The following is a 27,531-nucleotide window of genomic DNA, read 5'->3' as shown; positions in this document are numbered from 1 at the left end:
GATTAGAGAAACTGGGCCTCTTCTCCCTCGAGCCGAGGAGATTTAGAGGGGACATGATTGAAACATTCAAGGTACTGAAGGGTATAGACTTAGTAGATAAGGACAGGTTGTTCACTCTCTCCAAGGTGGGTAGAACGAGGGGGCAGTCTCTAAAGTTGAAAGGGGATAGATTCTGTACGAACGTAAGGAAGTTCTTCTTCACCCAGAGAGTGGTAGAAAACTTCCGGAGTCTGTCACAGGGGAAAACACCTTCCATGGATTCAAGACAAAGTTAGACAAGTTCCTGCAGGACCGGAATGTACACAGGTAGGGCTAGTCTTAGTTAGGCACTGGTCTTTGACCAGAGGGCCGCCGCGTGAGCGGCACGATGGACCACTGGTCTGACCAGCAGCGGCAATTCTTATGTTCTTATGAAACTGAGAGGGTATATGATTGAAACATTCAAGATACTGAAGGGAATAGACTTAGTAGATAAAGACAGGTTGTTTACCCTCTCCAAGGTAGAGAGAACATAGAAACATAGAAACATAGAAACATAGAAATTGACGGCAGAAAAGGGCTACAGCCCATCGAGTCTGCCCATACCAATGACCCACCCCCTGACTCCTACTCTCTCAGAGATCCCACATGAATATCCCATTTTCTCTTGAAATCTAACACGCTGCTGGCCTCAATCACCCTCTGAGGCAGCTCGTTCCAATGATCTACCACCCTTTCAGTGAAGAAGTACTTCCTCGCATCACCCTGAAATTTCCCTCCCCTGATTTTCAGCAGGTGACCTCTGGTTACTGAGGGCCCTATAAGACTGAAGATATCATCTTTCACCTCTATACGCCCAGTAATATACTTAAAGGTCTCAATCATGTCCCCTCTCTCTCTTCGCTCCTCCAGTGAGTACATCCGCAGTTTTTTTAACCTTTCTTCATACGTGAGTTCCCTGAGCCCCAAAACCATCCTGGTAGCCATTCGCTGAACCGACTCAATTCTCAACACATCTTTTCGGTAGTGTGGTCTCCAGAATTGAACACAATACTCGAGATGAGGTCTCACCATGGATCTGTACAGCGGCATTATGACTTCAGGTTTTCTGCTGACAAAACCCCTACGGATACAGCCCATCATTTGTCTTGCCTTGGACGATGCCTTCTCTACTTGATTTACAGCCTTCATATCGTCGCTAATGATCACTCCTAAATCACGTTCCACCGTGGTCCTGGACAAGGTTTCACTCTCTAAAGTTAAAAGGGGATAGATTCCATACAATCGTAAGGAAGTTCTTCTTCAGCCAGAGAGTGGTAGAAAACTAGAACGCTCTTCTGGAGTCTGTCATAGGGGAAAACACCCTTCAGGGATTCAAGACAAAGTTAGACAGGTTTCTGCTGAACCGGAACATACGCAGGTAGGGCTGGTCTCAGTTAGGGCACTAGTCTTTGACCTAGGGGCCGCCACAGGAGCGGACTGCTGGGCACGATGGACCACTGGTCTGACCCAGCAACAGCAATTCTTATATTTATTTATTCCATTTTCTATACTGTTCTCCCAGTGAAGCTCAGGATGGTTTTACATGAATTTATTCAGGTACTCAAGCATTTTTCCCTGTCTGTCCTGGTGGGCTCACAATCTATCTAATGTACCTGGGGTAATGGGGGGGGGGGGAGGGGGAAGATTAGGTGACTTGCCCAGGATCACAAGGAGTAGTGTGAGTTTGAACCCACAACCTCAGTGTGATGAGGGTGTAGCTTTAACCACTGCACCACATTCTCCTGTGGAGATTTAATAGCGTATTGCTGCAAGAGGATGACTTTTAGTAAGTTGTAAAACATGATACGGGAATACTTTCATTTTAATGAGCATGCTCCAGTGTCCTGGGAAATTAAGTGGGATGCATTTAAGGCTACCATCCGTGGTGTCTTTATTAGCTATGCCAGCTAATGGAATAAAAAAAAAAGTAAGGCTAAGATTTAAAATGTGAAAGAGGAAATTAAAGTTTTAGAGAAGAGATTACATAGTGGCTAGTATGTTAGGACCCTGAAATCCTAAGAAGACTTAAATTCACTTACTGGCCTGTCATGTGCTTGAGCAAGAGGAGAGCTATTTATACAACAATCTAGTTACTATGCAACAACTCACAAGGCTGATCTTGTATTTTTGGATGAGCGTTGCCTCCCTCAAAACCATTCCAATTCACATGAAGAAAAGGCATTTGATAGGGTGGAGTGGCCATATATGTTCTTTATATTACAGTGGTTTGGCTTAGGCCCTGGGGAAAGGTTTGCAGAAATGGTAAAGTTGTATGGTAATTCTACTGCAGAATTGTATGTTATCAATGAGAAGTCAAAATCATTCCAGCTATCTAGGGGTACCTGGCAGGGATGCCCACTCTCCCCTCTACTCTTTGATATTGTATTAGAACCTATTCTTATGGCTATCCGGGCATACATGGCTATTGAAGGTATAAGTTAGAAAGACCATATTTAGTTTGTGCCAACAATGCCCTTTTATACATTACTATCCCAGAGATTGATTTGAGACTTGTAAGATTTAATCGATTCTTTTGAGAAATTTTCTGGATATAAAATAAATTGGACAATATCTGTTTTGTACCAATGCGATTATGAAACCTTATCCCTTTAAAAGGGAATTGGTGGGTATTAAGTATTTGGGCATTCATTTGAATGGAGATGTGTGACCAGAGAAGAATTACTACGGTTCAAGAGTTTTGTAATAAATGGGAACTTAAATTCACGAATTGGTGAGGACAGATGGAAACAGTAAAAATGTCCATTGCACTGGTGATCATGTAAAGCCTAGGAATGATTCCGATCCTCTTTTCAAAGAAGTTCTTTATGGGGACTGACAAAATACATACACAGTTCATGTAGAGCGATAAAACTCCAAGAATTGCACTGAAGAGCTGCAAGGTGGTAAAGAGAACAGAGGGGTCAATTTTCCTAATTTTGGGGATATCACAAATCTTATATTGTGCATCACAGGATGCACTGGATCATTCAGGGTACCTACTGCAGGTAACCTAGCTAGCTGACACTGGAAAGAAGCTTGCTATACCCTCTCCAATTACTTATCATAATGGCCATGACAAGTCTGCAAGATCTTTAGCTCCATACTGAGCACTACTCGCAAGGTTTTGAAACAAGTGGATAATCAGTCCACGGTGTAGTATTTATCTAACATGCATTATTCTCTATGGTTCAATTTACTTATTAAAATTGATAGTACCATTCCTTAGCACAGCAGCAGATGAATCCAGAGACCAGTGGGATAGCACACATCGACCAGCAGGTGGAGATAGAGAAACTGATTAACAGGTGGTCTTATAGGTTGGCATGCCTTCTGTACATCCAGTATGCTCTATCTCCCAGTAGGTTTGGTAGCTATCCTTCTAGCTGAAAGGACTGAATTTATAAGGGCAGTGCAATATAGATGCGATGGAAGGATCGAGACTGTGTATGTATCTTGAACTGCATAAAAATATGAATTACCTTTCTTGGCTTTCTATAAATGGAACAACAACAAAAAGAACGTACTGCTACAAGTGTTTGCTGGGGCAATCACTGAACCTCTAATAACAAAGAAAAGGCAGTGGAGAAAAAAAGACTTCCCAAATCTTAACACAATCTTATGGTGCTTTTATCATCATTGGTCATAAGAAAAACTCCACTGCAATACAAAAACTCGGTTTTCACATTCTTTGTATAATTAAATAGTCAAACTGGTGCAGTGGTTAAAGCTATATAGCCTCAGCTCCCTGAGGCTGTGGGTTTAAACCCATGCTGCTCCTTATGACCCTGGGCAAGTCACTTAATCCCCCCTATTGTCCTAGGTACATTAGGTAGATTGTGAGCCCACCAGGATAGACAGGGAAATATGCTTGAGTACCTGAATCATATAAACTGTTCTGAGGTCCCTTGGGAGAGCAGTATAGAAAATTGAAACTGATGAGTAGTTGTAGATTTAAAAAAACAAATACATTTTGATAGAATGAGGATGCTGAAAAGACACGACAGTGACCATAACATCACATACTGAACAGTGGCCTCAAGGCTGGAGACCACCCGACTGAACTACTGTGGATTTTGCAAAATTCTCATTAGATGTTGGACATAAAATATCACATAAATTTCTGCTTCTGGAAAATGCCAGTACAAAATGTGTAGATTCCAAACAAGGTAATATTTTTAGTAAGGGAAAATGTTTCTTACATTTTTTTGAAACTATTCCTAATGATTTTAGTTTGCTTCAAAACACAAGGGATAATTTCAGCTGCTTCATGATTTTCCTTGTACTGCAACAACTCAGAGCGAGGGCTAAAAAAAAAAAGATCTTTTCTTTGCTTTCTTGAAGACATTAGTAGGATATTGATGTTCCTTTAGTCTCTAAGAGATGTGCCTTTTTTCAGTATGCTACAAATGCAACAGTATCTCAAAAACTAAGCTATAAATGCATCCAACTTAGACACGTGTTACACTTACTACTTAAATATATGCAATTTACACTGACTTTTATTAAACTGTAGTAGAGCTTTTTACTGCGGGCTGGCGAGGTAAATGCTGTGACGCTAATAGGAATTGAATGAGCATTGGATCATTTGCCTCACCAGCCCTTGATAAAAAGCTCTACAGCAGTTTGATAAAAAGAGCCCTCAGTATACAGTACACCATGCTTAAAGAGTTGATTCCTCAAATTCAAGTGATAGCCCATGAACCATCAATCTGGTATAGAGTTTTTCAACTTCAGGGTATTCCCAATAAACTGACGGGCCTTAAAGACATAGAGGGGCATAATCGAAAGGGACGTCTAAGTCCGTTTTCGTCTAAGTTGCAAGTCGTCCAAAGTAAAAAACAGCCTAGGACACATTTTCGAAAAATACGTCCAAAATTTTTTTTCTTTCGAAAATCGACTAACTATACGTCCTACCGATCTAATCGTCCAAGTCGCTAAATTGTCTATCTTTATACCACATTTCCGTCCAACTTTTCATCCAAGTCAAAAACGCCTAGAACAAGCCCTGTTGGACGTGGGAGGGGTCTGCAAAGTGATGGACTGAACACCCAGACATGGCACTTAAATAGTGGGATACCTTAGAGGGCACTGCTGTGAACTTCATAAAAAGGGTGCCATGTCTTCTCCTCACTACAGCTCCCTTATAGGTCATGGTAAGCCCCCCAAACCACCTCCAGAATCCCCTAGACCCACTTATATTCCAGTAAAAAAGAGTTTTGGGGTGTATAGGGGAGTCCACATGTTTAAGTATCAATGCGGTGATTACAGGAGCTTACGGGCATGGGTCCTCTTCTTCATGAGTCCCTAACCCACCCTCAAGACGGCTTAAGCCGCCTCTGTGCTGGATTACTAGGCTTTCCTATGCCAGGCTGCCAGGTGATGATGGTCTGGAGGCTGAATTTTAAAGGTGTGATTAATATTTTTATGGGGGTGGGGGAGTCGGGGATCACTGGGGTAGTGTGTGGGGGTCTGTTTTATGTGTTTGCAGTGCTTATCTGGTGACTTTAGGTGGGTTTTTGTGACTTAGATCATGTTTTAAATGGTCTTAAGTCACAACATCCAAGTTCCGTCGATCGTGGGCTGTATAACTTTCGGTTATACATGCTGTACGACTAAGTCTAAACCGGCCCATGTCCCGCCCAACTCCTGCCCTCGACACGCCTCTTGAAATGCCCCATTTAGCTTTGGTCGTTCAGCAGCACTATGAAGGCCTAGGTCGTTTAGAAATACATCCAAAACCCGGTTTTATTATCGGCACTTGGACGTATTTTGACAATGTTCGTCCAAGTGCCAATTTAGGCCGGTTTTTGGACGTTTTTCTCTTTCGATTATGAGCCCCATAGGTTTGAGGGAGAGTGGGATATACAAACCTTTGGAACACTCCTGGCCTGGCCTTGCCCCTTTTGAGTTGCGAGCTACGGGATTTAAGTGCTCGGGCTTATAGAAAAGTATGCAAGCAGATGTGTGTAGAAATTCAAATTAATACCAATTAAGTGCAATTATTGATTAAGGCCCATTAATGCTTGATAGCTCCTTAAGTAATTTTGTTGCATGCACATCTTGGATCCACGCCAATATGTCGGCACCATATATATACATATATATTCCAGGGTTTAGAGTTCAATAGCTTCCTGGAAGGGTATAGAGGAAACCAGGCTCATGAGTCTTTTGGCAATTGTAGCTGTCTAAATAGAGGTGCGGAACAGGGGTTTTCTTAAGTTGTGTAAAGAGCTAATGGATTGGGACTCTCACTGTATATAACTTTTCTTTTTGTTTCTGATTGCTGTTTCAGAGTTTTAGCTCCAAAATGTGCCGCATGTGGGCAGCCTATTCTGCCATCTGAGGTAAGATTATTTTTAATACCTGCCCCAGAGAAGGTACTGGCACGCACCTGAGGATTCCTCCCCCCTGCCCTACACTGCAGCCTATTCCATCTATGCATTCTCTCCCTGTGATATAGCTCCCCAGTCACTTTTTCTTTTTTTTTGGGGGGGGAGGGGCATTTTTGAAATAATTTTTGTACCTGGATAAATAGACTGCCTTAAAATTGACCAGTATTTTCCATGGTAAAAATACATGTGGGGATCAGCAGCACATGTGCTTTTAGCTGTAGGAAAAAAGAGGTCAGGCTGTTTAAAAACTTAACCCCCCCCCCCATTTTTTACAAAACCTTAGTGCAGTTTTTAACGTCGGCCGCAGCGGTAACAGCTCTGACACTCGTAGGAATTCTATGAGCATCGGAGCTGTTATTGTGGCTGGCGCTAAAAACCGTGCTACGGTTTTGGAAAAGGGAGGGTTAAACTCTGACCATTATTTATCATGGAAAATGCCTGCAGTAAAAGCAGGCACAATTTGCTGCCAAGTTCTTTTTTTTTCTGGACAATTGAAAGGGAAAGCCTTTTGCCTTTGAGAATTGGTGCAGAGTCTGCAGGTAACCACAGACTTTGCATCTGCTTGCAGAGCTCTGCAAATTTCCTTTGTATGACGTTTACATAGTGCGCTGTACATGACATTAAAAGAGTAATTTTCAAAAGACTCTATTTAGGAAGACACATGGTTTCCTATGCAAAATTGGACTATTATAGAAACATAAAAACATGATGGCAGATAAAGGCCAAATGGCCCATCCTCAGTAATCATTATCTCTTCCTCTCTCTAAGAGATCCCATGTGCCTATCCCAGGCTTTCTTAAATTCAGACACAGTCTCTGTCCCCACCACCTCTTGTGTTCTATGCATCTTCCACCTTTTCTGTAACAAAGTATTTCCTTAGATTACTCATGAGCCTATCACTTCTTAACTTCATCCTATGCCCTCTCATTCCAATCAGAAATGGCCTTTCTGGAATTGGGAGCCCTCTGTGACTTGCTGAGGACTTCAGCCAGATCCATGGTGGTGACGTTTAGACTCTGCGCTCACTAAAGCTTAAATACTGGGTGGTGGATGCCATCTAAGGCTTGTTTATGCACATGGGCCTACAAGGGCACTCTCCTAAGCGACATTTTGAGAAGACAGTCAAGGATTTTGATATCCAAAAAACTGTAGTTTCTGCACTACTGGGCCAGCGCCTTTTGCTGCCCAGTGATAGAATAACATAATTACTGAGGGAGAATCCCTGACTCTTTTACACATCCCCTATGTCTATCCCATGTATTTTTAAATCCGTTCATAGTTTTAGACTCTACCACTTCTCTTGGAAGGGGGTTCCATACATCCCAAAAAAAATGTCAGGAAGCACATATAAAACTCCTCAAACTAATAAATTATGCCCTATTGGAAACCATAGGAGGGACCTACCTAGACACTACCAGGGGATGTCTTGGGGTGGTGGCGGCAGGAGGAAATGGGCACTCCTGCTGCAGACATTTGGGGGTGGGGGGCGGTTTCTTGGATTCCGACAGGAAGGAATGGGCATCCCTCCTGCTGGTAATCTTCGCATGGGGTGGGGGTCATGGGTTCCCTGCCCTGGCCGCTAATCTTTTTGCGGCAGGGAAATTCCCTATCTGAAATGTAGACCAGCATTTTGCTGGCCTACATTTCAGGCACCTATCGCAGTACTAGGAAGACGCCTAAGCTCACTTAAGGCCACGACCAGAACGAAAGAAGTCATCCTGCCGTTGTATCAGGCAATGGTGCGCCCGCACCTGGAGTACTGTGTTCAGTATTGGTCACCATACCTTAAGAAGGATATGGCAATACTTGAGAGGGTCCAGAGGAGAGCGACACGAATGATTAAGGGCATGGAAAACATTTCATACACTGAAAGATTGGAGAGACTGGGGCTCTTCTCCCTGGAAAAGCGGAGACTCAGAGGAGACATGATAGAGACCTACAAGATCATGAAGGGCATAGAGAGAGTAGAGAGGGACAGATTCTTCAAACTTTCAAAACATAAAAGAACAAGAGGGCATTCGGAAAAGTTGGAAGGGGACAGATTCAAAACGAATGCTAGGAAGTTTTTCTTTACCCAGCGTGTGGTGGACACCTGGAATGCGCTTCCAGAGGGCGTAATAAGACAGAGTATGGTACTGGAGTTCAAGAAAGGATTGGACAGTTTCCTTCTGGAAAAAGGGATAGAGGGGTATAGATAGAGGGCTACTGTACAGGTCCTGGGCCTGTTGGGCCGCCGCGTGAGCGGACTGCTGGGCACGATGGACCTCAGGTCTGACCCATTGGAGGCAATGCTTATGTTCTTATGTTCTTCCAGGCAAAACCATGCGCCTCCCTAGGTTCGTGAAAATGCCTACAATATAGGTGACCCTCCTTGGGGCAGTTTTTTTAAAAAATGTGCGTCCCGATTGGCTGGCTAGATAGCGGTACGACACCTACCGCCGCCTACAATCAGAACGCTATTTATAGAATTTGCCCCTTATTGTATGCACATATCTCTTCTATCCTACCTGTCTTTCAAGTATACATGTTTACATCTTTATATCTGCCCTCCTGTGCTTTATGATGAAAGCTGTTGATCATTTAATAGTTTGTCCTTTAAATTCACTCTATCCTGTGTTTATCCTTTTGAAAATGCAGTCTGTTTTTCTCTCTCTTCTTCTCTCTTTGGGAGGGTTTCTTGCTTTGTTGCATATTTGGGAGGGGGGTATTGGGCAAGGGAGGGGTTGGGATTAACGCACTATTGTTTTATTATATGACATAATTTGATGGGTTTTTTCTTGTGTCTTTTGTATTCTTCTGTGTATTGGTTGCCTATAAACATCAATAAAAAATTGTTTCATATTGAAAGTGCAGTCCTTAGAATTACACACAGTTCTCCAAATTAAATCTCACCAGAGACTTATATACTTTTTTTATACCATTAGCCATTCCTCCCTTTGCATCCAAGTATCCTTCAGGAGCTCGATTCATCATTGATACTATCCCCAGCTTCAAATTTATTATCTTTTTTTTTTTTTTTTAATCTGGGCTCATATTTGTGCTTTTGCTTTGATTCTTGCAGGGGTCAGATGAAACTATTCGAGTGGTATCAATGGATAAGGATTACCACGTGGAATGCTATCACTGTGAGGTAAGAGAAAAGGACACATTCTGGCTCCTATAACCTGGGGCCAGTTATTTGCATTGTTGAACACTTGTCTGCTAGCACAGGGAGGAGTGGCTGTGACATGAAATGAATGCATGTTGCCCGATATTCCAAACAATTTAGCCAGCCACTCACCAGTTAAATCACTTGGTTGGTCTAGCTGCCAATATTCAGTGGCACTTAACTGGCTAAGTGCCGCAGAATGTTGTGGTTAGTGCCAAACACAAAACTGGCTATCTTGGGGGCATTATGGAGTGGAATCAGTACTTGGCTGCTTAAGTGCTAATATTCAGGACTTAAGCAGCCGGGGTTAGCGCTTAAATGGGCCCATGTAAATGTCTGCCTGCTTTTATGCAGTAACCTATGGCAGCTTAAGTGCCGAATATTGACTTAAGTGGTTATGTGTTAGCCGGCTTAAAAATAACCAGATATTCAAAGCCAAAGCCCGCATAGGTATTGCCTTTGAATATCCGTGAATAATACCTTTGGTGGTAAGCAAAATGCTCACCACCAATGGCTGAATATTGACCTCTTAATGTCTTAGGGTAAGATCTAAGTGGAAAAAAGAGACCAAGGACTGGAGTCAAGGAAACCACAAGTCATTATAATATTCTTAGTCATGCTAACCATCCCTTTTTTAATAATTCCTAACATCTTGTTTGCTTTTTTTGGCCACCGCCACACATTGGGTGAAAGGTTTCATCGTATTGTCTATAATGACACCCAGATCCTTTTTTTGGGCGCTAGCCCCCAAGGTGGACCCTAGCATCTGGCAACTGTGATTCGGGTTATTTATCCCAATGTGCATCACTTTGCATTTGTCGACATTAAATTTAATCTGCCACTTGGACGCCCAGTCTTCCAATTGCCTAAGGTCTGCCTGCAATTTTTCACAATCTGTATGCGTTATGACAACTTTGAACAGTTTACTGTCATCTGCAAATTTAATCATCTCACTCGTCATTCCAATTTCCAGATCATTTATAAATAAGTTAAATAACACCAGTCCCAGTGCAGACCCCTGTGGCACTTCACTGTTTACTCTCCTCCATTGAGAAAAATGACCATTTAACCCTACATTCTGTTTTCTATCTGATAACCAATTCCTAATCCACAACTGAATTTTGACACCAATCCCATGACTCTAATTTTCTCAGGCTAAGTGCCACTGAATGTTGTGGTTAGTGCCAAACATAAAACTGGCTATCTTGTAATAAGAACATTACATTTAGAAAGTAATAACTAGTTGAATGAGGTTAAAGCACCCTTCTTAAACTGAGCACTCATATTTCATCTTTCTCCAGACATGAAGTTGAGAGAAAAGTTGTCAGTTGAGATGGCTCAAAGAAAACAAATTTATGTGAACGACAAATAATTACACATTTACATGGATGTCGCAAGTAAAAAGTCGCCCCCAGGGCTATAACGCCAGGTTTCCTTAACAAGAATTCACGTCTCCTCTGCGTGTCCCTAGCCAAATCTGGGAACATCTGAATTTTACAACCTAAAAATTCTTTTTTGTTTATTTTTAAAGAAAAGTCTCAGCAACCAGTTTTTATCTGGTGCGCGAGAGCTACTGTCAAAAGTAAAGTGGCTGGGGTCACTAATTCTTTGTCAGGTATTTCCAGAATATTAGATATATTCATTAAATCATGTCCCAATTTCTGTTGTTGTTGATCCTGGGTCCTATATGGAAGATAATAAACCTGCGTAAATGTAATGTTCTTATTACTCGCCTATTATCCACCTTGGATCTTTTTTGAGGACTTGAGTTGAAATTTATGCTTATATTTGATATTTTTTATATTGTTTACTTTTTTTTTTTTTTTTTTAATTCTTTATTCCTTTTTAATCATTCAACAAGTGTACAAGAAAAAAATCATACATAGTCTCAGAAACAACACTTGATAAATCCATCAAAACAATAACAATTGTGTATATATATATATATATATATATATAAACCCATAACCTACTGTCCCTCCCAACACTATTTTTCTTAATTCATTTTACCCTCTCATAAAGTGTACAAGAATTATAAGAAACAACACTTAGTTAAAAACTTGAAAAACTTATCATTATCCTCTATTAACTTAAAAGAAATCCTTACCCTACCCTCCCTCCATCCCTATTATTAATTTTATTTTAACATTTTATCCAAACATCCCCTCCCCCCTCCCTTCCTTACATGGTATATCTTCAAAAGAAAAATTGTATCTAAAAAATGGTATATGTATTTTAGATGATGTTATATTTAATGGTAAGCTGCTTGACTTTTCACAGATGCAACATAAATTTGGTCTTGGTAAATCACAAAGTTTTAGATGGTTGCAACTGAAGCAGGCCATTCAAGTGGGGTTCCCTGAATGGAAAAATCTTTTTTTTTTTTTTTTTTTCTGTTTAAGTTTTTTATTGATTTTTTTTCATTTAACAACAAGTGTCATAAATTTTCATACAATTATCTTAATAATACACTTGATATTTCTATAATGTATTTTATACATAACATTTCTTATCTTATATTTCTTATGATTTTATATATCATATAACTGTAATTGTTTACTTTTATATTAATTTCTTGCTGAACTTCCTTTCTGTACAAGTTAATGCTTGATTATATTGAAAATTCAATAAATATATAATAAAAAAAACAACAATAACAACAACAAAAACTGGCTATCTTGGGGGCATTATGGAACTTTGTTTTCTGGAAAATCTACATACACTACATCAACCTACTCACTTTTATCCACATGTTTATTCACATCTTCATAGAACATAAGAACATAAGAATTGCCGCTGCTGGGTCAGACCAGTGGTCCATCGTGCTCGACAGTCCGCTCACGCCCTAACTGAGATTAGCTTTACCTGCATATGTTCTAGTTCAGCAGGAACTTGTCTAACTTTGCCTTGAATCCCTGGAGGGTGTTTTCCCCTATAACAGCCTCCGGAAAAACGTTCCAGTTTTTTACCACCTTCTGAGTGAAGAACTTCCTTACGTTTGTACGGAATCTATCCTCTTTTAACTTTAGAGAGTGCCCTCTCGTTCTCCCTACCTTGGAGAGGGTGAACAACCTGTCTTTATCTACTAAGTCTATTCCCTTTAGTATATTGAATGTTTCATAGTAACATAGTAGATGACGGCAGATAAAGACCCGAATGGTCCATCCAGTCTGCCCAACCTGATTCAATTTAAATTTTTTATTTTATTTTATTTTCTTAATTTTTCTTCTTAGCTATTTCTGGGCAAGAATCCAAAGCTTTACCCGGTACTGTGCTTGGATTCCAACTGCCAAAATCTCTGTTAAGACTTACTCCAGCCCATCTACACCCTCCCAGCCATTGAAGCCCTCCCCTGCCCATCCTCCACCAAACGGCCATACACAGACACGGACCGTGCAAGTCTGCCCAGTAACTGGCCTAGTTCAATATTTAATATTATTTTCTGATTCTAAATCTTCTGTGTTCATCCCACGCTTCTTTGAACTCAGTCACAGTTTTACTCTCCACCACCTCTCTCGGGAGCGCATTCCAGGCATCCACTACCCTCTCCGTAAAGTAGAATTTCCTAGCATGTCCCCTCTCAGTCTCTTTTCAAGGGAGAAGAGGCCCAGTTTATCTAATCTCTCACTGTACGGCAACTCCTCCAGCCCCTTAACCATTTTATTCGCTCTTCTCTGAACCCTTTCGAGTAGTACTGTGTCGTTCTTCATGAAACCGGGTGTGGATTAGCCCAAGCTTGCTGCAGCATGTGTGAGCGTTGCAGCTGGAGTGTTGTTATCCCAACGCAGCCCTGACCGGCGAAACGGAGACTCCTTGTCGGGGTATTGGTGTGTGGAAAAAATAAGCAGCAGCATTGTGCATGAATGAAAATACAGATATGTTTTTCCTGCTTAGTTTCAACAGTGCATGGTGTTAGTACACTGTAGCGTTTGCTTTTGATGCTGATTGATCCTGTGAATGAAACACTGTATGGACATTGTGATAGAACTGCAGTAAATACTGCTGTGGAGTTTTTTTGAGCCCATGAAGCATTAACTGAAGCTTTTTTCTCCACATATTTATATGCTGTGTTTAGCTTAGTGCAAAATACTGCGTTTCTCTCTCACCCTATATTGTACTACATAGTGGTCAGTGGAGTGATCATTACTGTGTCAAGCATAGTTTTTGCTTTTTCTTTGGTAATTGAAATCACCCATTAAATTCTGTTGCCCTTTTCTCCAGCTTTCCTAATCTCTGAAAACATTTCTTCATCTGTCTGCTCATTTTATCCCTACCTTTATATTCCTTCTCTTCACACATGGAATTTCTATCCATATGGATTCCACACTGCTATCTATGTCATGCAGAATGTTTATTTTATTTGGTTCCATTCCCTCTTTAACATATAGCGCAACCCCCCTCCAATTTGATCTACTCTATCCTTGCGATATAATTTGTACCCAGGTAATACAGTGTCCCACTGATTGTCATCCTTCCACTAGGACTCTGAGATGCCTATTATATCTACCTCAGCATTCAGTGCTATAAACTCTTAACTCTCCTATTTTATTTTTTAGACTTCTAGTATTTGTATACAGACATTTCAAATTGTGGATTTTCCTTGTAACTACAGGCTGCTGGCTTTCTTTCACTATTATTGAAACCTCTCTACTGGGATTCCCTAAATATTCTATTTCAATAGTATCCTTCAAGGATACCTTACACCGAACCATCCGCTCCTGGATGAATGTTGGCTTTCCCCCACATCTCAGTTTAAAAGCTGCTCTATCTCTTTTAGCGCCAGCAGCCTGGTTCCATCCTGGTTAAGGTGAAGTCCATCCTTTTGGAACAAGCTCCCCCTTTCCCAGAAGGTTGCCCATTTCCTAACAAATCTAAATCCCTCATTCCTGCACCATCGTCTCAACCATGCAATGAGACTTCGTAGCTCTGCCTGTCTCTTGGATCCTATACGTGGAACTGGGAGCATTTCTGAAAATGCTACCCTGGAGGATTTCGATTTCAGATTTCTACCTAAGAGCCTAAATTTGGCTTCCAGAACCTCCCTCCCACATTTTCCTAAGTCATTGGTACCTATGTGTACCAAGACAGCTGACTCCTCCCTAGCACTATCTAAAATCCTATCTAAGTGACGCGTGAGGTCCGCCATTAAAGTTTAAATGTTAACTGACAATTGGACACATGTACCTTGGTTTAAGGTAACTTTTCCTAGACCTGAGTTCTAATCTGAAAAGAGATCATCATCCTTTCCTTGACCATATAACGTAGATTTGGGCAACTATTTCTCTAGGCAGGTCTCTTTTTCAAGGTAAATAAAAATATTGACACAAATAGTGTTGACAAGTTTCAAATTTTATTAAAATTTTGATGTATCGCAATATCGTTAATTCAAAGCAATTTACAATTAAAACAGGGTCTTAATTATTAACTAAAACCAACACAGATGGACATGATGTACCAATACATAAGGGAAGTAGGGAGAACTGCAGTAAGTATAGTAAAGGATACATAAAAGGAAAATACAAACTGAGGGTAAGAAATTTTAGAGAATCATTCAGTGATTAAGCTTGTTTTGGTTTCTGATCCCTCAGAGAGTAGAGTTGGTCATCACTGTGGATGGGCAGACTAGATGGGCCATTTGGCTTTTATCTGCCGTCATGTTTCTAATTTTCTATTGGAGAGAGAAAGAGATAATGGTTACTACGGATGGGCAGACTAGATGGGCCATTTGGCCTTTATTTGCCGTCATGTTTCTATGTTTACGTCACTTTACTTGTCTGTCCAGTTGGACTTTGCTGTGCATTCTGCATGTGGTGTACCTAGGGTCACACAGATCGAGATGGTTAACCTACTTTTTCTTTGTTTCAGGACTGTGGAATGGAACTCAATGATGAGGATGGCCATCGATGCTATCCCCTGGACAATCATTTGCTTTGTCACGCTTGTCATGTTAAGCAGATAGAACAACGTGCCTTGTCTTCCACAGAATACCAGCTTTCCTACTAGTGAGCTGGCACCCGGCTACTGGCTCCCAAATGCAGGCAGAGACATAAAGAATTCACTCTTTTGATTCCCTTCTCCTCTCAACTCAGAGCTGGAAAGGATCGGGAAGGGGAATGAAGAAAGATGAATGCTTAGTAAGAAATGGACAAGAGGTATCTTGATGGCTGCTTAGCTGAAATTGACAGTGCCAGAACTCCACTGGTTTGGGACCTCTCTGCAGCACTGGTGTGAGACACAGCACCATGGATTTATTAATAAAGTGCCTTTCATTTTATACATTTTGCTGAGAATTCCCCCACTTCTCTCGGACATCCAGAACAGCTGGCTTTACAGGAAAGCAGGAGAGTAGCATCAAGTCAGTTATGTGTGCTATTTCTTGATGGCAGTGGAAGTCCGGGAAGCTGTCTACTGCACATCACTCCTACCTGTGGAGCTCATTAGAGCTTACGATGTGCTCAGTGTTTAATGGAGTAAAATTCCAACACATAGACACATAAAAACCTCCTCATACTGCAGCTAATGTTTGGCAGCAGTCACTCCACAGGTAGCTTATATCTTCTCTATCTTCTGTGCACCCCAGTGCCTTTTAATTCATATGCAGCGCAGGTACAGTAAATATGAGTGAGACTAGAAATGGAGGAGCATCCTAATGGTTAAAGCACAGGGCTGAGAACTGAGGAAGTTAGGGGTTCAAATTGCATGGCTGCTACCTGTGATCCTGGCAGGTTACTTAAACCCTCCATTTCCTCAAATATAGAATTAGATTGCAAACCCTCTGTCAATAAGAAAATATTTACTGTACCTGAATGTGACTTACCTCGAGCTAGAACTGAAAAAAAACTGTGAACTAAATCCCTTCCTCTTCCCTTTGGAAACAAGTTCACAGCTTCTTCTTCAGCACTATTGTGATTTAAGACTTTGGCTATGCCCCAGTTATATCTCAAAGCTAAAAAATGCGGCAAAAAATTATAAGTGTGGTATATCCAGTCAAATCTTTATAAATATAGAAATGAATAATTGTCTGGATGGTGATAAAACTTTTATTCTTTTCAAAAAGATGCCTCAGCCCCACCACTCCACCGCTTATAGTGTTTCATACCGCGGGAAGCATATTGTGGTGCTTCATCATTGGCTGTCAATTTTTGAAAAAAGTTTTCATCTAAATTTTTCCTTCTTTTGAATGCTATTTTGTGATTTATTTAGAAGGTGAATGTTTCAAACTATTTTTACTTGTTTCTATCCATCTGTATCATTTAGCAAGTAGATAGTACTTATCTCAGCCAAAAAACCCAGGGAGTCAGACCCGACATGTTTCACACGTCCTGGTGTTTTATCAAGGGTCTCCCAAGGGTGCCGCTGTCATCCGACTCCTATAGTTTGTGAGAAAAAGAATTTTTTTGGCTGAGATAAGTACTATCTACTTGCTAAATGATACAGATGGATAGAAACAAGTAAAAATAGTTTGAAACATTCACCTTCTAAATAAATCACAAAATAGCATTCAAAAGAAAGAAAAATTTAGATGAAAACTTTTTTCAAAAATTGACAGCCAATGATGAAGCACCACAATATGCTTCCCGCGGTATGAAACACTATAAGCGGTGGAGTGGTGGGGCTGAGGCGTCTTTTTGAAAAGAATAAAAGTTTTATCACCATCCAGACAATTATCCAGTTATATCTCAGGCAGCTTTAACAAGGCGGTACAGAGTTCTGTGAATTCCTCACCATTAAGAATGTTTTGGTTTTGGTGACAAGATTCTCAGACGTCACCAGCATACATGGGTTCCTCCCCAGCTTGTGAAGAGAACTCCTTTTCTCTATATTCTTTTTCCTTTTACAACAGATGACTACGATCACTGGGCTTTTGTTATTTCAGTTAATACAGATTCTGTCGCCAGTGAGGGAAGCCATGCTTTTTTTTTTCCTCCTGAAGTCTTTACTTGCTGAGCAGCTTTGGGTTTGCAGTTGAATAGAAATGGTAAACAGAAACCAAAAAGAACAGTCAGAAAATTGCCTTATTTTATCTGTTTTGTGAATTAGCATGTATTTCTGGCCATTGAAAATTCAAGAAAAGGAACTCAATAATAATAATAAAAAATCTCTTATGCATACTCTGCTCTGTTTTCTTGCTTGTTGTGGTTGGGACTTGCTCTTTGGGAAGGGTGAGCTCAAAGTGTTATGGTTACCACCAGAGTGTCAGTTTATTTTAAACAACCTGAATCAGTGTGGCATGGAGGCGTGGCCTAGTGGTTAGAGCAGCTGACTCAGCATCCTGAAGTTGTCAATTCTATTCCCACTGCAGCTTCTTGTGACTGTGCAAGTCACTTAACATTTCATTGCCCCAGGTGCAAAAAAAAGTGGTATATCAAATCCCATCCCCTGTATCCTTCTAACTCATGTATTTTAAACATGATACTGTACAACAAATGTTCTGCAAACCTTTCTGCAACATGCCAGGGTGAGTCTAGAAGCAAAAAGAATCTCCTGTTGTGGTGTGACAAGACTTATTAATTGAAAGGCATGCCAGTGACATGGTAGGGCTAGGAGTGAAGAGATAAAGAAATAGATTGATGGGGGCTGGCTGTGGAAGGGAGAGAGATATTGAAGGGTGATGCTGGTGGTAGAGACTGATAAAGAATGACTGGGAGGAACAAAGAGAAATTGATGAAAATGTGTTTGGGGAGGAACTGAGGGGGGAAGAAGACAGGAGGAGAGATAAATTAAAGGGGATTAGCAGGAGAAGGGGGAGAACATAAGAATAGTCCATCTAGCCCAGTATCGTATTTCCAATAGTGGCTAATCCAGGTCTCAAGTACCTGAATCTCATATACTGTAGTAGCTAGATTCCATGGAAACTTGTGTGAATTGACTTGGGCGTAAAAAAAGACTTGGGGTAGAGAAAGCAGGTAGTGAGAATAGAGTAGACCATTGTTGATGCACTTGGGGAAATGCCCTACTTATTTCTAGGATAAGCAACAAAGAAACATGATGGAAGATAAAGGCTACATGGCCCATCGAGTCTGCCTATCCACAGCATCCACTATCTCCTCCTCTCCCTAGGAGATCCCACATGCCTGTCCCACGCTATCTTGAATTCACAGCAAATTTTATCATTTCTCCTCTCTTCCAGAATATACATATTAAGGTCTCTCCCCATACTATTTATGACAAAGATCACTAACCAGTTTTGTAGCAGCCCTCTGGACCAACTCTATCCTACTAATATTTTTTTGAAAATGCAGTCTCCAGAATTGCACACAGTATTCTAAATGGGGCCTCACAAGAGACTTATACAACAGCATTATCAGCATAAAATCTTCTTTTGGGATCTTGCCAGGTACTTGTAACCTGGGTTGGCCTCTGTTGGAAACAGGATCCTGGGCTTGATGGACCTTCGGTCTGTCCCAATAAGGCAACTCTTATATATTCTTATATCCCCATATCTAAGTATATCTGTCTCTAAGCCATGGCTTTGCAGGCTAGAACAGGGGGCCTAATATTCAAAGGAATTTTGCCCTTAACTTTTAGAGTTATGCCCATAATCATTTACTAGAACTCAGCGAATAACTTTATATTCAAAATCTTACTAAACTTCTAAATCTAGGAGCATAAAAAAATGGGTGGTATCAGGGTTGATTTAGGGTGGGAAAAATCTTAACACTGGTTTTCAGTACTAAACTCATAAATGTAAGCATGATGAATAGCAGGACTGAATTTTTAGCTGAAAACTTATGCTTGTAACATAGGAGCATAAATTTAGAAGGTTAACTTTTTTTGAATAGCGGGCCCACCAACGTAAGAGCACACCTTTGGCACAAGGGGGGAGACATGAAGCACAGCCAAGCCCTGGTCATGATCCCTATCTGAAGTCTTCTGGAGCTGTAGGTCCCGTAAGAGAGCTCAGTGCTAAGAGAAAATTTGTATTTCTATGTTACTATCTGCTTCGGCTTCCTTAAGACCATTCATTGCCTATACTGTATTTTAACCACCATCCTTTCATTATCTTGTGCTTAGCATTATCTCACTTCAGCTATTGACGTCATACAGTCCAGTCAACTGTCATAAGACTAAGAGTTGCTATACTGGGACAGACCGAAAGTTCATCAGACCCATTATCCTGTTTCTAACAGTGCCTAACCCAGGTCGCACATACCTGACAAGATCCCAACTTTGTGTCAGCAGCAAATTTAATTCTCTCACTAGTTATTCCCTTCTCTAGATCATTGATTAATATGTTAAATAGTGGTGGTCCCAGTACAGACCCTTGGGGTCACTATTTACAGTACTCTTCTCCACTGAAAGTATTGACCATTTAACCTACTCTCTGTTTTTATCTTGTAACCAGTTCTTAATCCATAACCCTAGTCTGCATGATATCGGATGACTGAAAACTAATATGTGATATTACCTCACTTTGATTCCAGAACTGTTCTTAGTTTTCTTCTATCAGTTTTTTCACAATTTTACTTCAAAGATTTATTGCTGTGCCAGTAGGTGATGAGTCTTGTTGGAGGGAAATTTCTCAATACAGACCTGTAAGCCTTTAGGCTGGCACAACTGTTGCTGCTAATTGTTATTGTGTGACCTTGGAAGTGTTTATCAAAGGGGTGTGGTTGGCGCTGATGCGGAATGGACGTTTGAATCAACGGCTCTCTCCTTTCTCCATCTTTTTTTCCTAACTAGCAGGTTACACATGTATAAAACACAGGCAATTTAGGAGTAGTCATTATATACATATATCAGGGGTGTCAAAGTCCCTCCTCGAGGGCCGCAATCCAGTCGGGATTTCCCCAATGAATATGCATGAGATTTATTTGCATGTACTGCTTTCATTGTATGCTAATAGATCTCATGCATATTCATTGGGGAAATCATGAAAACCTGACTGGATTGCAGCCCTTGAGGAGGGACTTTGACACCCCTGACATATATAGTGAGTATAATATATGTTTCAGGATGGCATCTGGAAAGCAAAGTAAGTTGGAGGCTGCTTTTGCAGCGGGCAGTGGCAAAGAGGCCTAAGCCTGACCTGCCCACACTACTATTTCAGATATCCTGGAACCTCTAATGTCTGAACTGAAAGACATTAAAACATTGATAAAGGAAAGCGTGTCTAAAATCTCCGCGTTATAAGCGGAAGTTGCAAGCCTGTCACAACAAATGGATACATGTAATAAGAGGACTGAGCATCTTAAGCAGCGGTTTTCTGCTATTGAGGATGGATTACAAGGCTGCCAAGCAGACCGCAAAACAATTGCACAGACAAAAAAAAGACCTGGAGGAGGCTAGTAACAGAAGATTGAACTAAAAAAAAAAAAAGAGGGGTTGTTTTTCTCAGATGCTTGCATTACAAGTGCTGTTCTCAATTTATTTCTCTATTGTGATTGCAGGTAATACAATGTCTACACGCAAGTGTGTGAACAATTCAAATGTTTTCTGTTACATTTGTGGAAATTATACAGTGCTTAAGCAAAGAACGGATATAACAGGCTTTGTGAAAAAAGCTTACAATGCTTATTTTTAAAGTGAAACTTGGTGACCACGATAAGGCATGGGCACCAAAGAAAGTTTGCCGCTATTGTGCTGAGAGGTTAAGATTGTGGATAAAAGGAAAGAGGTTAAGTTTGTGGACAAAAGGAAAAAAAATGTGCATGCCATTTTGCAATTCCTATGGTGTGGAGGGAGTCTAAAGACCATCTTAATGACTGTTACTTCTGTTTAGTTAACGTTCAGGGGTGCAATTCCAAAAATACGAACCAAATTGTGTATCCAAGCATTCCTTCAGCCATTAGGCCAGTTCCACATGGAGAAGACTTGCATGCTCCTCTTCCTCCAGCTGTTTTAGAGAGCCTGGCAGAAGACGATGTTGAAAGTGAACTTGACGCAATCACCAAAGACGATACTAATGATGTGTACCAGCCTGAATACGACTTTACTCCACAACAGTCCTCTCAGAGTACACTTAATGATCTAGTACATGATTTGAATTTGCCTAAGGAATCTGCAGAACTACTTGGCTCCTGGCTTAAAAGTAAGAATCTTCTGGAACCAGGAACACATTACTCATGGTACAGACACAGAGAAAAAGAACTAGTTCCTTTATTCTCACATAACGATTCCTTGGTTTACTGGAATAACATAAACGAGTGAATGCACTTCTATGGTACTGAACGTATCTTACCATGCAGAGTTTTGCCCAGTCATTTTTAGCCTCTGATCCACGAGTTTCTGTATCAGGGCCTTCAGGGATCCCTGAGGAAGACAGTTTTGTCGAAACACAGACCGTGTTGGGTCCATAGTCCCCAACGATTTGGGTCCTAGGCATTTCTTTTTGTGGATTATTGGATTGAACTTTTAATAAAGCCTGCATCTTGAGCATCATCTTCTCCAGTGTTTTTGTTTTTATCAGATTTTTATTTCTGTGGAGCATTAAGGGTCAACCTTTTGTTTGAGGTGTTTATAGTAACAATATAGCCCAGTACTGAGGAAGAGCATGGTCTGGTGACTTATATGGTATCTTTCTCATTGAAACAGTGACATTTGATGGCACATGCAAAGTATTGAACATATGAATACTTCAAATACTCCAGACTAAAGTCAAACAGCACATCTGAATATTACTACTAAAGGGTTGATTAAAAGGAAAAAAAAAATACAACCCTAAACAAACATGGGGACAGGAGAACATATATTATAACTTCTTATTTACTGAGCTCCTCTCCACAGCTCCATTAGTTCTGAACATAAACAGTGCAGTGGATGAACAGAAAATGTCTGTTAAAAGTTGGAAATGCTTCTTGATGCCAGTAACGATGGATGAATCTGTTGCAGTAACAGTAAGATGCTTGAGCAGCTGGGCACATGATGGAAGGACACTGCAGATGGAAGGAATCTGATCAGCAGACAAGACTCTTGTTGCAACATCAAAGGCAGATAAGTCATTTGATGTCATTTAACAGTATACTTCTCCCTCCATATTCGCGGGGGTTAGAGGCAGAGCCGGCCCACAAATATGGAAAAATCGCGAATAACTTTTAGGGCCAACTCTGACCCACCCCTGCCTCCCGGACCTCTCCACACTGTACCTGGTGTCCTAGCGATGAAGTGGGGCAGGAGCGATCTTCCTATGCTCCTGCCCTGTGTAGAGCTGTCAGCAAAAATTACTGCCATGAGTTTCCGCTGTAGTCTCATGAGACCACGGGAATTCACGGCAGCCATTTTTGTTGACGGCTCTGCAAAGGGCAGTAATGTAGGAAGATCGCACCTGCCCCGCTTCACCGCTAGGCCACGAGGTACAGTGTGGAGATATTCGGGAGGCGGTGGTGGGTCATGGTTTAGAAACTCACGAATAACCAAAGCCGTGAGTCCTAAACCTGCAAATTTGGAGGGAGAAGTGTAGTTCATTTAAATTCAAAAGAAGCTTCTGCAGTTTTTTAAATCATTTAATTCAGTTGCCAATTGTCTAAGTTGAGAACATTTTTACATATTGATAATAGTCTCAAGTTTTTAGAGATTGACATGGAGGACAAAGTTTGTCCCTGACCCCGCCCCATTTCCACAGGCTCTGTCTCTGTTCCCTCCCCATGGGCTCTCTTCCCATCCCCACCCCACGGTTAACCGTAGGCACCCATCCCCATGTCATTCTCTACTTTGCGACAGCCTGGAGTTGCTGCAAGCTTTTACTTCCCTGCCTCTCACTCGCTGTTTTGGGGAGAGGAGAAGGGGGGGAAGCCAGCAGCAGCAATCAAAAGATTACAACCCCATGCAGAGTTTCTTTCTGTTTGAGGTCACAGGTCAGCAGCAAGTGGGGAAGGGGAACAAGTGAGTGAGAGGAAAGGGAAGCCTATGGTTATGTAGGCTGTTGAAGACTCCAGATGAAAGTGGCCAGGAGGAGGTTTCAATGAGTGACCAGGAGTGGGTGGAGTGGAAAGTGAGAGATATGGGACAATAGTGGAGTAAGAAGAAGAGAGATAGGATGATGCTGCATGATGGGGGAAGGAAAAAAGAGAGAAATATTAGAGGAGAAACAGTCAATGGTGAATGTAGAGGGAGGAGAGAGAGGGTAATGATGGATGCTAAGGGATGAAAGTGATATTAGACAGGGAAGAAAGAGGTGATGTAGGATGGTGGGGGCCGAGAGAGACAAGGGTGATGTTGGACAGCATGAACATAAGAAAGAGTAAGATATCTTGGATGGCTGGGGCGAGGCAGGGCATAACAGGGGAAGCGATAAAGAGGAGATCCTGGGTGGAAGGAGGAGAAACCAGACGGAAAGGGGGAACTGGGAGATACTGAATGGAAAAGGAGAGAGAGGTAAAACAGTTGATAGAAGGGAGAGAAAATGGAAGGGGAGCTAGAGGGATAGATGCTAGATGGAAGGTGAAAGGCAGAAACACTGAATGGAAGGGGAAAAGAGATGGAAGATGCTAGATGAAAGGGGGAGAAAGATTAAAGATGCTGGATGGAAGGGGGAGAGAGGGGGTTGGAAGCAGATATGGGATGGAATGGGAGAGAGAAAAGATGGAAAAATGAGAGGACAGAGTTAGTGAAAATCTGGGGAATATGAAGCAGGGGAGGGCCAGAATGAGAGAAAGAGACTGCAGTAAAAAGATAGAAATTGAAGACTGGGTAGTAATAATGAAAACTGAACAGAGAGGCAGAAAATAAATGGAAGAAATTAAAAGGAAAAATTGATTCTGGAGACAGATATAATGGAGGGAGTGAAGAAGACAAGAGGAGAGAGAAAAATGACAAATAGACAAAAAATCCTGATAAGAGAATAAAGAGAAGACAGAGGAGAGCAGAAACTATAGTGGACTATAGAGAAGGAGACTCAGACCAATATCCCACTCTAACTAGAACTGGTGAAACATGTGATCTCTCCAAAACCCACTCAAAACCTGACCCAGTAAGACTATTCTTATGGTTTTTTTTTTGGTTTGTTTGTTTTTTAAATTGGCCTCGTGGTATAAGTTACCCAAGAGGCAGTCTCAGTAGGCAGTATGGCAAATTTTAAAAGTAAAACCAAATAACAGCCTTATCGAGTTTCAGTGCAAGATATTGCTTGATTTGTAGTTGCCATTTTGATATTGGCAACAACACAAATATGGGGCAATGATCTGCCACAAATCAAATGCAAAACCAAAAATTAAATCAGTCCAAATAACGAGAAATCCAATTTATAAATATCAATGATCCGGTGTGGCTACGTTTCTCCCAAAGGCTCTGTCAAGGGTAGTTACTGTGCCTACTCAGTAGGCAGTATGGCATATTTTAAAAGTAAAACCAAATAACAGCCTTATCGAGTTTCAGTGCAAGATATTGCTTGATTTGTAGTTGCCATTTTGATATTGGCAACAACACAAATATGGGGCAATGATCTGCCACAAATCAAATGCAAAACCAAAAATTAAATCAGTCCAAATAACGAGAAATCCAATTTATAAATATCAATGATCCGGTGTGGCTACGTTTCTCCCAAAGGCTATGTTCAAGGGTAATCCCTCCTCGAGGGCCGCAATCCATTTGGGTTTTCAGGATTTCCCCATTGAATATGCATGAGATCTATTAGCATACAATGAAAGCAGTGTATGCAAATAGATCTCATGCATATTCATTGGGGAAATCCTGAAAACCCGACTAGATTGCAGCCCTCAATGAGGGACTTTGACTCCCCTGCTGTAGAGGAAAGGAACAAGAAATAAACACCTGCTAATCAGCACTTCTGTATCACACAGTAAATCAAAACTTCTTGTTTAAAATGGCAGCAGTTCTTCCTTCAAAGGTGAACACAAGAAGCCATGCTGGGGCATTGATATTAAAAATCAGACTTCTTGTTATTTGGACTGATTTACTTCTTTTATTTGGATTGATCTGCTTTTTGGGTATGCATTTTCAATTAGAAATAATCAAGCCTTGGATTAACCTCATTGACTACGATACTATCACTGCGCATTTTGATATCGGTGCACATCATTTTTTGAGATAGGATTGGTCTCTGAATGCCTGTCAGACCTATGAACTGTTCCTCTGTTGCTCACTGCATAAGTTTTAAATAATCCAAGATCATTTGTGACATCGCTGATGCAGGCAGTTGCTGGAATGTGCTGGATTTTAGGCATGATCTAGTTTGTGAATCTTTTATCAGTAAATTATTACTGCTTGTTGATTGTTTGCATTTGTGTTGGCCAGGTCATTCCCAACCTGGTTTCACTTGATCTGTTAACCTTTGGTGCCTGAGCAGCTCTGTGGTATTATTAATAAACTAGTTTTTTAGCCCGTTACATTAACGAGTGTTAGAATAGATGTGCATTTCTTTCTTTCTGTATGTCTGTCTTTCTTTCTCTCTCCCTGCCCCATCTGTCTTTCTTTCTGTCTCTCTCCCTGGCCCCCTGTCTGTCTTTCTTTCTTTCTGTCTCTTCCCCCTGTCCAGCAGTACCCCTTCCCTGCTCTTTTCTGATGTCTCCCATGTTTTCTGAAGCAGCTCTGCCAGGACCCGCCGCAGGCTCCTTATTCAGCTGGGGAAACCGCCACACGCGTCACAAACAGCCACCACCGCTGGGGAAATTTCTGCACGCATCGCAAATCGCCACAGGCTTCTTCTACTGCACATGCGGTGGCATTGCCCCACGGATCACAGAGATTGAAGTGTGCATGTGCGCTAAGGGTTTTATTATAGCGGATTGTTAAATACAAAGAGTCAGTGCAAATCAGATATGACACTTAGTGATCCTTTTACTAAGCAGTGGTATGCAGTGCTGTAGTATGAAGGGGGGGGGCGGTCTGCCCCAGGCACCGTTTTGGTGGGGTGCCGGCGGCCAGTACCCGTCCTCCTCTCAGCCCCCCAGCTCCTTCCTGACCCCCTCTCTGCTGCATGTGTGCGTCCCTCCCTTCCTCCTTCCTCATGTTTCTTTCATTTTCAAGGTGTGAGCAGTATTATGAACTTGCTGCCCGCCTCAGTGTCAGCTCTCGCTGATGTCACTTCCGGGTCCCGCGCCTAAGAAGTGACATCCGAGGGAGAGCCAACACAACGTGGGCAGCAAGTTCATGATGCTGCTCGTGCTGGAAAAATTACAGAGGCACAGGGAAAGGGAAGGGGGGTGGGGTGGAGAAGAGGGCAAGGGAGGGGGCGTCACTGCCCCAGGCGCCACTGGAGGTATGCACTAACATGTGCTTACCACAGCTTACAAGGGCTTACTGTGGGATGCACGAGGAATCTGATTAGATTGTAAGCTCCCTGAGTAGGGACCATGTCTTGAATTCAGTGGTTATAATGCAGTGGATCATGCAGGGACCATGTTCTAATGTAGTGGTTCTTAAACCTGTCCTGAGGGACCCCCAGCCAAGCGGGTTTTCAAGATATTCCTAAACAGGCAGGTTTGCCTACAATAGAGGTTACAGGCATGCAAATATGCCTCATGCATATTCATTAGAGATATCTTGAAAACCCGACTGACTGGGGGTCCCCCAGGACTGGTTTAAGAACCTCTGTTCTAATGTACAGTGCTATAAAAATGATAAGTAGTAGTAGCATCCCACATTAAGGGATCCTTTTACTAACCGTGGAAGAACTTCTTACCACAGGCTGGAGAGGTAAATGCTCTGACACTCGTTCAATTCCTTTCAGTGTTGGAGCATTTACCTTGCCAGCCCGCGGTAAAACTCTCTACCACTGTTTGATAAAATGAGCCCTTAGATATTAGCTTGAGATATGTCATCAAGCAAGGAAAAGGGACCTCAAATACCCAGACATGATAATTCAATCAGTCTTTACTGGAGTATGATTAATATCATTGGTCTTAAAAGAAAAACCTTGCAGTTTCTTTTTTAACCATCAATTGTGAAGAATAATTTCAATACCTGAGATAATTACTCTTGCAAATTTACTTTCAGTCCATAAAGAAAAAATGGGAATGCTTAACTTTCACTCAATGCTAATTCAAACGTTTCATACTGAAGGTTTCCTCAGGG

The 27,531-nt window shown here is 41.4% G+C and overlaps 1 protein-coding gene across 4 annotated transcripts in view; it reads left to right on the top strand.

Moving 5' to 3' along the window:
- LIMD1 (LIM domains containing 1) overlaps positions 1-16,660 on the top strand; it is a 141,212-nt gene extending 124,552 nt beyond the window's left edge. For all 4 annotated transcript variants that reach the window (XM_033930181.1, XM_033930183.1, XM_033930184.1 and 1 more), the window contains exons 8-10: positions 6,314-6,365; positions 9,475-9,543; positions 15,427-16,660. In XM_033930181.1, coding sequence (XP_033786072.1) covers positions 6,314-6,365; positions 9,475-9,543; positions 15,427-15,564 — 259 coding nt within the window. In that variant the 3' untranslated portion in view covers positions 15,565-16,660. The remainder of the gene's footprint in view (positions 1-6,313; positions 6,366-9,474; positions 9,544-15,426) is intronic.
- The last annotated feature ends 10,871 nt before the right edge of the window (positions 16,661-27,531 follow it).

The sequence above is a fragment of the Geotrypetes seraphini genome, chromosome 2 (assembly GCF_902459505.1).
Source record: "Geotrypetes seraphini chromosome 2, aGeoSer1.1, whole genome shotgun sequence".
NCBI classification, from domain to species: domain Eukaryota; kingdom Metazoa; phylum Chordata; class Amphibia; order Gymnophiona; family Dermophiidae; genus Geotrypetes; species Geotrypetes seraphini.
The sequence above is the reverse complement of the archived record's forward strand: the minus strand, read 5'-3'. Positions and strand labels throughout refer to the sequence as shown.